The 12,036-nt window shown below is 42.9% G+C and overlaps 1 protein-coding gene across 1 annotated transcript in view; it reads left to right on the forward strand.

Moving 5' to 3' along the window:
* LOC142196951 (uncharacterized) overlaps positions 1-11,049 on the forward strand; it is a 48,186-nt gene extending 37,137 nt beyond the window's left edge. The window contains 1 exon segment of the mRNA XM_075266925.1: positions 9,869-11,049. Coding sequence (XP_075123026.1) covers positions 9,869-10,982 — 1,114 coding nt within the window. The 3' untranslated portion in view covers positions 10,983-11,049.
* Positions 11,050-12,036: the final 987 nt, after the last annotated feature.

Genomic DNA, 12,036 nt, shown 5'->3' on the forward strand with positions numbered 1-12,036 from the left:
AATTTGAAAACGTGGGCCACGCATGGACCGTGTTGGAGGCTGGCAAGCTCCAGAGCCACTACCAGGTTCTGGCCATTATCACACATGAAAACATACCTGGGCCCAGGTGCAGCAGCGAAAACCACATTGCCCTCTCATCCAGGATGGCATCCCTCACCTCGGAGGCAGTGTGCTGTCTGTCCCCCAAGCTGATGAGCTTCAGCACGGCCTGCTGACAAAAGGAGCAGTGGCAGGAAAAGGGGAGGATGAGGGTGAACTCTCCAAAGTGTCAGAGGCAGGTTTCCCAGGTAACAGCTCTTTAATGCCTATAGGTTTCTATTTGGAGGGTCCCCAAGCGGACTCCCCGAACAGAAACCCGAACGCAGATGTGAATACGGCCTTATACAGAGATCTGAGTCCTTTGTGTGAGAGAAATGTTTGTCATTGTTATGGATTATTATCAGAGGACATTACACGTAGGAGTCGGAGAGAACCAAAACTCCCAGCATTGGGGTTGGATCGATTTTAAAATCCGATCTCCGATCATTTTCCAGCCAATCCTGATCGTAAAATTTGCTCAATCCCTGATCGAAATCCAATCTTTTCTGATCCCGATCGCTCAACCCTACTCAGCATGTGATATCAGATCTATGGGGTGACTATGAAGAGAGAACTACAACTCCCAGCATTTCTGTCGGCTTCATCCCATAGAGGGAGAAGAGAAAAAACTGACTCCACCATTCCCTCTCCTCCATAGGTAACAACTAGAACAGGAGCTCCGCCCACCGTCACCACAGACTCTGTCACCTAGCACCTATTCTTCTCACAGTGAAGCTCCGCCCACTGCACTGGTCATGTGACATGACATCACCACAGGTCCTTCAGTCACTAATTATCCTGTACACAGCTTAGCTCCGCCCCCTCACTGCCGATCACATGACAGTGACATCATCACAGGTCCTTCAGCTATGGCAGTGTAGTAGATACAGAGAAGGTCCTGGTCAGGTGGTCACTGATGTTGTGCTGTTCTCTCTGTTATCAGCCAGCAGCAGAGGAAATCTCAGAACGCCTTGTGTGACCTCAGCCCTAAGGTAAGATGATGGGGGAGGATTTTGTGGGTTTGTTGCAGTTTGTGGTACAATTTGTGTCATTGTGGTAAAATAGTGAGAAGAAAGTCTTGTGGTGAGATGAGACGTGTCCTATGGGATTATTTCCCTCCGGTGTCCTCCGGTATACTCCGCTCCTGATCTGACATCGCTGCCGCCCGCTGTACAGTATGGCTACCGAGGCCACCGACCACCGGCACATCAGGCAGGAGAGGACGATCGGAGGAGACTTTAATCACTTCAGGATCGGACACGGTTTTGGGTTTTTCATACATGTGATTTTGAGGGCTATAATATAGATTTTTTTCATTATTTACATAATTTTCCAGTCTTTTTCTCAGTAATACATAGGGGATTCATTTTACATTATTAACCACTTCAGTACCGGGCCAATTTGTGGTCCAGGACCAGACACATTTTCGGGTTATTTTGTATGTGCGGTTTTGAGGGCTGGAACATTTTTCTCGTATGTCTCAGTCAACTAATGTTTGCATCTTTTTTCGGGGACACATAGGGCTTTATTTTTATGTTGTCTTTATTTTCAAATGTGTTTTAATTTTTTTTATATCCAGGAAAACAAACAAAATAGAAGGGAAATTGTGTCTGGTTTTCAATTTATTTATTTTATTTTTTTTATTTAGTAACACAAAGTGTCACTGAAAAACTTTATAATATAGTTTTTCCTCTCCGTTACGGTAATTTTTATTTTGTATGGTGTCATCGGGGGTGGGGCTATAACCTTTAACCCCTTCCCGCCGATGGCATTTTTTGATTTTCGTTTTTCGTTTTTGACTCCCCTCCTTCTAAACCCCATAACTTTTTTATTTCTCCGCTCCCAGAGCCATATGAGGTCTTAATTTTTGCGGGACAAATTTTTCTTCATGATGCTACCATTAATTATTCTATATAATGTACTGGGATGCAGGAAAAAAAATTCAGAATGGGGTGGATTTGAAGAAAAAATGCATTTCTGCGACTTTCTTACGGGCTTTGGTTTTACGGCGTTCACTGTGCAGCCAAAATGACATGTCCCCTATATTCTGTGTTTCGGTACGGTTCTAGGGATACCAAATTTATATGGTTTTATTTACATTTTGACCCCTAAAAAAAATGCATTGCAAAAAATCATCATCTCTTTTGCAGGCTGCATAGACCAGCCTGCAAAAGAGAGAATTTGCAGACCGGCTGGGAGCCTTTAACAAGGCTCCCGGCTGTCATGGCAACATGACGTCAGCCCTGGAGCATGCTCCAGGAGCCGGCAATCCCGGCCTTTGACAGCAGCGCCGGAGGGGTTAATGCCTCCGATCGGTCCGGGGACCGATCGGAGGCATTAGAGCCGGTTGTCTACTGCTTAAAGCAGTAGACACCCGGCGGCTATGGCGGCCGGGCGGTCGCCATGGTTACAGACCCGACACGCGCCGTACTATTACGGCGCATGTCGGGAAGGGGTTAATAACGCCGTTATATTAACGTATTATTTATTTATTATTATTTTATTTACCTTTTTTTTTTTTTTTTTTTTTTTTTTTTTCCAGATTGTGTCCCCATAAGGTGATAAGAGACCTTTGGGGACATCTGATCGCTTATTTTTTTGTATTGGAGGCTGATTTCTCCTATACATTTAACCCCAGTTGCAGGAGAAATCCAGCCTCCTGCATGCTGTATATACAGCTTACTGAGCTGATCTGGGGTCCTGTAGGACCCAGCAGCTTTTGCAAGACTCTACTCCCAGTGGATCACGTGTCCGCCGGGTCAGAGGGCGGCTGAATTATGGCAGTGTCCATAGCTGTGTATACAGCGCTCATTGAGCGCTGTATACACAGCGATCAAGAAAGCAGGGGAGGTAATAAATCTGCCCTGTCTTCTCTCTGGGAGCTCCGTCTGAAGTCACAGCCGGCTCCCATTGAAAGCAGCTGAACGATCTCCGTGCAGCTGCTGTGTTCTGACTGGACGTACAGGTACGTCCTGTCAGAACTAGGCAACCACTTCCTGGACGTATATAATCTATGGGCGGTCCGGAAGTGGTTAAGAAAAAAAACCAAGCCAAAAAAAAAAATCTGAAACATTTTTTAATAAGATAATCCTTAAGGGTAAGGCCTCACGTTGCAGAAACGCAGCTTTTTTTGTTGCAGGTTTTATTGCGTTTTTTTGAGGCAAAGTCAGGAGTGGATTGAGAAGAAGCGAGAAGTGTAAGACCCTCCTATATACTTCCCATTCCTTCTTGGCTTTGGCTCAAAAAATCGCAACATAATCTGCAACCAAAAAAGCTGCGTTTCCGCAACGTGGGGCCTTAGCCGTAATTTTTAATAAGAAGGAGAGTGCAGGGTCAGGAGTGCACCGCCCCATGTATAAAGTCTATAGAAGTGGTTTATGTACAAATTTCACATCAAACACTGGTTATATAGTGTGTACAGTGTCTAATATGTCAAGACTTCATTGTCAGCTCCGCTGTTATCCTGTACATTACTCGTATAAAAGTGAATATAGAAAGCCACACACATACATGGCTACCTCTCTATTCATAATCTGCCTGGTCGGGGCAGCAGAGGACCCCCCCTTCTTCAGACCGATATGGGTTCAAGAGGTGGGACCCCCTTTTATAAGACATTTATGGCATATCCTGTATATGTTGTCCTTTCTAGGATTTACAGCCTCTTGTACAGTTACCGGCCATACTAGAAGCCTCAAGTGGATCCAGTTTTCTCACATTCTCCAGGATGGACAAGGACTGGAGGAAAATTAACAAAAGAATATTAAACTTCACCTTGGAGATCATCTACCTGCTGACCGGAGAGGTAAACTTTCTATATTTCTGTATATATATTCTCTGTAATATTTACCAAGAAACACAACGAAGGGAAAATCCAGAATAGACAAGTAGGAGCGTTGTAATGAGAAGGAAAGGGCCATCCAGGAAGAAGAGTCAGGTGGGCGGAGTGTGGCCTGGAGGTGTAGGTCAAACCAGTGTTTGCGACTCCATACTAAATGTCCGTCATGGTCAGACAGAAGCAGTAAAGCGCCTCTAATTCACATAAAAGTGATTGATTACTATGAAAATAAATACAGGTTTTTAATGGTTTTTAGATGTCTGTGATAGTTGTGTCTGTAATATATATATGGAATAAAGAGAAGTGATTGCACTACACAAGATTTTGGTTACTTGTGCTATTGGCTGTATAGAGATAAATTTTGTAAGTAGAATAGGCAGGAGAGCAGCATCAACCTGATTCTACCAAGTTGTAGGTGGTACAACTGTGGAAAACATCTTGCGTGGTACTAGTCTCAAAGAAACCCAACCCGATGGGCTACAATGACTACCGACCTGTAGCACTGACATCCCACCTGATGAAGGTCCTAGAGAGACTGGTGTTGACACACCTACGCCCCCTAGTGAGCTCCGCTCTGGACCCCCTCCAGTTTGCCAGGCCAGGCATTGGGGTAGATGACGCCATCTTCATAGAGCTCTCTCTCACCTGGAGAAACCCGGGAACACTGTGAGAATAATGTTCTTTGATTTCTCCAGTGCGTTCAACACCATTCAGCCAGGGCTACTGAGGGAGAAGCTGAACCTTGGTGGAGTGGACCATCACCTGTCCTACTGGATCCTAGACTGCCTGACAAACCGCCCTCAGTATGTGAGAGCCCAGGACGGTGTTTCTGACACTGTGATCTGTAGTACGGGGGCACCACAAGGTCCAGCTCTTGCCCCATTTCTCTTCACACTGTACACTGCTGACTTTAGGCACAACTCATCCAGCTGTTATTTACAGAAGTACTCCGATGACTCTGCTATAGTCAGCCTTATCACTGATGGCGACGATAGGGAATACAGAGACTTAAACCGGGATTTTGTTGAATGGTGCCAGCAGAACCAGCTCAGGATTAATGCTGGGAAGACCAAGGAGATGGTGGTGGACTTTAGTAAACGGAGAAGTGCTCCGACCCCGGTGGAGATCCAAGGAACATATATTGAGATAGTCAGGACCTATAAGTATCTGGGCGTACTCCTCAATAATAAACTAGACTGGGCTGATCACCTGGAGGCGCTGCACAGAAAGGGCCACAGCAGACTCTACCTGCTCAGGAGGCTGAGGGCCTTCAGAGTCCAGGGGACACTTCTTAGGGCCTTCTTCAACTCTGTGGTTGCTTCAGTCATCTTTTTCGGTGTGGCCTGCTGGGGGAGCAGTATATCAACCAGGGACAGAAATAGACTTGACAGGCTGATCAGAAGGGCCAGCTCTGTCCTGGGGAGCCCCATGGACCCAGTACAGGTGGTGGGTGACAGAAGGACACTGTCCGTGGTGACCTCCATGCGGGAGAACAAATCCCACACCATGTATGGGACCCTGATGGGACTTGGCAGCACTGTAAGTGACCGTCTGCTTCACCCCAAGTGTGAGAAGGAGCTATCGCAAGTCCTTCCTTCCAACCGCGACCAGGCTGCATAATCTACATCAGACCAAGTGAAGATCACTCCGCACAGAGAACTAATGATTATGACTATGAAGTCTTCCTTCTTTCTCTTCTGATCCATAAAGCCGCACCTCCCTACATTTCTTCCCTCATCTCTTGTCTACCGCCCAACCCGTGTTCTCCGCTCACTCAATGATCTAACACTTACATCCTCTATTATCAGAACCTCCCACGCTCGTATACAAGACTTCTCCCGAGCTGCACCACTTCTCTGGAATGCTCTACCCCGGACAATAAGATTAACTCCCAACTTCTACAGTTTCAAACGCAAACTAAAGACGCATCTTATCAGACAAGCCTATCACAATTCCTAATGCACAAAATTGTCTGAACACTGTATAAGCAATGCCGCCCCTGCTACCTCTTGTGTCACCCCCTCTACCTCATAGATTGTAAGCTCTTTTGAGCAGGGCCCTCAGTCCCATTGTGTGAAATGACGTTCTTTGTTATGTATGTCTGTATCTGAACCCTATAAATTGTACAGTGCTGCGGAATATGTTGGCACTATATAAATAAAATGTATTATTATTTATTATTATTCTGATCCTTAGCTGCTATGGACTCCTAGTATATCTTCTCTTCTCAGCACATGTGTGTCTACGTCTGTAATATATTACTGTGTATTATCCTGTATCTGTATTACTAGGCTGCTGTAACATGCTGAAATTTCCCCACTGTGAGACTATTAAAGGATTATTTTATCTTAATGGACTCATCAAATAGTGACAGACACAATATCTACAAGAGGATGGAGTCTAAGTAAATGGCGGACGCTGCCAAAGATCCTGAACAGTGGACACCTTCCAGTATCAATATCAATCGAAAGTAAATGACTCCTAGAGGGATCTTCTCCTGGTACTTGTCACAATGACTTGTCAAAGACACTTTAGGTGATGTCTACAGAAATGACCCCATGATTCCAAATGTTGTCTCACTAGAGCTCTATACAACAGGATCACGATATTGGTTTCCCTAAATTTGTCTCTCCCTCTCTCCATACACAGGAATACACAGCGGTGAAGAAGACATCGGGTGATTGTAGGACTCCGAGCAGCCATGTCCATGAGTCAGGAGGACGGAGCAGGAGCCACAAGAAGATCCTAGAACTGACCAACAAGATCACTGAGCTGCTGACTGGAGAGGTGAGCGCTGCTGGGAATGCTGGGATGTTATACAGTAACACCATGGAGGGGTCGGGGGATGACCGTATCATTGTGTTGTCAGGTTCCTATAAGGTGTCAGGATGTCACTGTCTATTTCTCCTTGGAGGAGTGGGAGTATTTAGAAGGACACAAGGATCTGTACAAGGAGGCCATGATGGAAAACTACCAGCCGCTTACATCACATGGTAAGAAGAGATATATAACTTGTTGTACATTACTATGGGCACAGGTTGGTACTGGTGGCCATGTTGAAGCACTTATACTGTCAGTATAAAACACTGGTTATATGGTGTGTACCATGTCTAATGCAGGTGGTAAAGTGCACTGATACATCCCCATTATCAGCCATGTGTCAGTTTATCATGAGTCAGGACTACATTGTCACCTCCACTGCTATTCCATACACCTTAGTCATATCGAAGTAACGTGCACATTCATGGCCACCACTCTGTTCAGAATCAGCCTGTAGGTGGCAGCAGGGCCCCATCACATTCTCCACATAGTTATGGGTTCTAGAGGTGGGGCTCTCACTTATAACCCATTTCTCACATATCCTGTGTGAGTTGTCCTCTATGACTTAGAAGTTCTTATAATGGTGTCAGTAGTTTTAGAAGTCTCTATTGGATCCAGTTTTCTGACACTGATATCCTGAATGACCTTCCAGGGATGGACAAGGACTGGAATGAGATTACCCAAAGAATATTAAACTTCACTTTGGAGATCATCTACCTGCTGACCGGAGAGGTAAACTTTCTATATTTCTATAAAGTTCTAGAAGTCTCTCGCTATAACGACCATAGGGAAAAGGCTAGCAGCGCTTCATAGGCCAGAGAGTAACAATAACGTGATTCCAGCAAGTGGTAGGTGGTAAGTGTCTCTCACCATACACAGGATTACACAATAGTGAAGAAGACATCGGGTGAGTGTGTGACTCCCAGCAGCCATATCCATGAGTCAGGAGGACGGAGCAGGAGCCACAGCCCCATCACAGACCCTCCCCCACACTCACCGATACAGGAGCAGAAGATCCTAGAACGGACCAACAAGATCACTGAGCTGCTGACTGGAGAGGTGAGCGCTGCTGGGAATGCTGGGACGTTATACAGCAACACTATGGAGGGGTCTGGGGGATGACTGTATATCATTGTGTTGTCAGGTTCCTATAAGGTGTCAGGATGTCACTGTCTATTTCTCCATGGAGGAGTGGGAGTATTTAGAAGGACACAAGGATCTGTACAAGGAGGCCATGATGGAAAACTACCAGCCGCTTATATCTGGAGGTGAGAAGAAATATATTTTTTGTTGCACAGGCATAATAACTGAAATAAAAGTCAACTTAATTAATGGATATCAACTTATTCACATTCATTATCTGAATTATTTTACATCAATGCCAATCTGTTTCACATGGGCTAAAGTATATGTCACTCACTGGACACTATCCCATCAGGACTGCTGATAAGTGAGTAACCGAAACCAAAATTCAGAGGCATGGTATATAAATAGGGGGCGAGGCATGTGAAAACAGGAGTGTCCAAAAATAATTATTCAGTAATTGTAATCAAGGTAAAATGTTCAAATAATCATAATTTTGGGTCTTAATCACCCAGCGATACTACGGACACTGGTGGCCATGTTGAAGCACATATACCATCATATACGCTGCATACCCATGACATGTAATGTAGGGGCTCCTCAGTGTAGGCTTTATTCCCTTCTGTTGGAGCCCTATGTTTACCTTATATATCAAACATACTGTATCTGTAGGACTTCATTCACATGAGTGTTGTTTGTGGCATCCATTGATCTGTTATATGTTGGTATAATTTTTATTTTTATTTGTTGTTTTCCGATTGCTCTTATTGGTTTCAAGAGGCGAGTTCGTCCATTCAGTTTGTGGTAGAGACTTCTAGAACAGGAGATACATGAGAGAAGCCTTGGAGGGCTGGGGGCTATACTGAATATATATGAAGCATACTCCAGTGTTAGAAAGAAACAATAGAAATTACACCTCTGATGATGTGTCCAATAGTAAAGGGACATTGAAACCGGTCAGGTGACTGATTGAGGTGGTAGAATGGACAAGATAAGAGGTGTCTAGCTTGCCCTATTGTTAGTTCAATGATTCCCTGATAGGTGTGAGTAAGTAAACTTCTCCCTACTCAGCTATACAAACAAGTTATCAGCAGTGCACTATTAGCATGAGAAAAGGGTTAATACAATAGTGGTTAAGAAGGAGGAATTGGCTATCAGAAAGCAAGGATTAGCCTAGCAGTACACGGATACCAGTGAACAGCCAAGTGTTAATGATACGGACACAAGTGCAGGAGTGTTGTGAGATTCCATACAAGTAAATCAGATTGCTCACTGTGGTTCTCTAGTAGCTGCTAGTTGTGAATGCTGTCCAATTGACATAGCAATTTCAGAGACACACTACTCTGTCTATTCTCCTTTCCTTTCTTTTTTAATGGGGAAATTTTTGTTTGTTTGTTCCTTTGGGTATTTTAATTGAACCAATAAAGGCTATATTTTAATATGTCCCATTTTGGGTAGGTTATACTCCCCTACTCTGAGTTTACATGAAAAAAAATTTTTGGGTACACTACAAGAATATTGAGAATCTAAAGTAAAATAATTAAATTGAGTGTGCTATTCGAAACGGCTGTTTCGAATAGTGTTCGCTCATCTCTACATGTCATAATTACTATAATGGAATTAACCATAAAGTGTAACACTATATATCATGGTTACTATGATTGCGGCGCTGTGCACCTACACCTCTTGGCCTCTTAGTTGTGACATCCAATATGGGTAAGTGTTTTTAGGACTTGCACACTTTTCACTGTCAAGTGTTTCCCATCATTCCTTGCTATGCCTATTTAGGAGAGCTATGCTATACACTGACACTCATGGCTAATTTGTTTAAAATAAAATCTTGTAATCCATTTTATTCCTAACAGAAAATTCCAATAAGAACTTTGAGGAAAATGGGATGTTATCACTAAAAGTGGAGGATGAAGACATCATAGAGCACTCAATAGAAAACCTCATGACCCTTAGTTTTCCCCTGTTACCATGTAATCCCCCGAATCACAAGGAACCTTCTCCTGACCAATCTGAGATTGTTGCCACAACCTCAGGTCACAAAGGGGTTAATAGGTTTCAATGTAGTGATTGCGGAGAAGAGTTTACAAAAAGTTCACATCTTTCTATACACAGAAGAATTCACACAAGGAAAAACCCAAACTCCTGTCCTGAATGTGGGAAATGTTTTACATCGAAATCTAAGCTTCTTGCACATGAGAAAATTCACACAGAAAAGAAGCGGTTTTCATGTTCAGAATGTGGAAAATCTGTTACAAGAAAAAGTATTCTAGTTATACATGAGAGAATTCACACAGGAGAGAAGCCATTTATTTGTTCAGAATGTGGGAAAGGTTTTACATCGAAATATAAGCTTGTTGAACATGAGAAAATTCACACAGAAGAGAATCGGTTTTCATGTTCAGAATGTGGAAAATCTTTTACAAGAAAATGTATTCTAGATATACATGAGAGAATTCACACAGGAGAGAAGCCATTTATGTGTTCGGAATGCGGGAAATGTTTTACAACGAAGGCAAATCTTTCCACACACGAGAGAACTCACACAGGAGAGAAGCCATTTACATGTTTAGAATGTGGGAAATGTTTTTCAATAAAATGTATGCTTATTAAACATGAGAGAACTCACACAGGAGAGAAGCCATTTCAATGTCCAGAATGTGAGAAATCTTTCGTCACTAAAGACAAACTTAACCATCATCAGAGAAATCACACAGGAGAGAAGCCATTCTCATGTTCACAATGTGGCAAATCTTTTATCGATAAATCAAGACTTGCTGTACATGAGAGAATTCACACCGGGGAGAAACCGTTTTCGTGTTTAGAATGTGGGAGAAGATTTCTAGATAAATCAAATCTTTATAAACATCAGAAAACGCACACAGGAGATAAGCCGTTTCCCTGTTTAGAATGTGGAAAAACTTTTATGCACAGATCAAAACTTGTTATCCATGAGAGAACCCACACAAGGGAGAAGCCATTTTCGTGTTCACAATGTGGAAGATGTTTTACGGAGAACGCGGAACTTCTTAAACATGAGAGACTTCACACAGGAGAGAAGCCGTATTCATGTGTAGAATGTGGGAAGTGCTTTGCAAGGAAAGGAAATTATGAAACTCATCAGAGAATTCACACAAAGAAAAAACTAGATTCTTAGGAATGTAGGAGTTGTCTTAAAAAAAACAAAACAAAAACATTTTTAAACATAAGGTTTATAGATCGTAAAGAGATGTTAACCGCTTCCCGACCGGCCCCTGTAGATTAACGTCGGCGCGGCATGGCATATTTCTTTAAAAATGTAAATTTTCTTTTTGTACATTAATTTTTGGGAAGCTTTTTAGTCTCCAAAATGATAATACCCCTTCATACATTCCTTGACGGGTGTAGTTTCTACAATGGGGTCACTTTTGAGGGGTTTCCATTGTATTGATACTTTAGGGGCTCGGCAAATGTGACATGGCACCTGAAAACTTTACCAGCCCTCCAAAATAGCGCTCTGAGCCCACCATGTACCCATACAGCAGATTATGGCCACATATGGGGTATTGCCGTGTTCAGGAGAAATTGTGTAACAAATTGGGGTGTGTTTTTAATTCTCTACTTGCAAAAATTAAAAATTTGGTGATAAATGGACGTTTTATTGGAAAAAAAAAAAAGTAATTTTTCATTTTCACATCGCAATGGTAAAAAAAAAAAATCTGTGAAACACCTGTAGGGTAAAAGTGCTCACTATACCCCTTGATAAATTCCTTGAGGGGTCTAGTTTCCAAAATGGGGTCATTTTGGGGGGTTTCTACTGTTCTGGCACTTCAGGGGCCCTCCAAATGCAACATGGTGCCTGGAACAGATTCCAGCTAAATTTGCCCTCCAAAATCCCAATAGCGCTCCTTCCGCTCTGGACCTTATAGCGTGCCCATAGATCACTTTATAGCCACAAGTGGGGCATTTCTTTAGTTGGGAGAAAATGCGTAACAAATTGTGGGGTGCATTTTCTCCTTTAACCATTAGTAAATGTGTAAATTCTAGGGCTAAATGAATATATTAGTGACAAAAATTTAAAAAAAGGAAATTTGACCTCCATTTTGTTTTAATTGCTATGAAATGCTGTATAAGGGTTAAGAAACTTTCTAACTGCTGTTTTGTATTCTTTCAGGAGTGCAGTTTTTAGAATGGGGTGACGTATGAGGGTTTTTTTTATTAGAGAAGCCTTT

Source organism: Leptodactylus fuscus, chromosome 3, assembly GCF_031893055.1.
Source record: "Leptodactylus fuscus isolate aLepFus1 chromosome 3, aLepFus1.hap2, whole genome shotgun sequence".
Taxonomy (NCBI): domain Eukaryota; kingdom Metazoa; phylum Chordata; class Amphibia; order Anura; family Leptodactylidae; genus Leptodactylus; species Leptodactylus fuscus.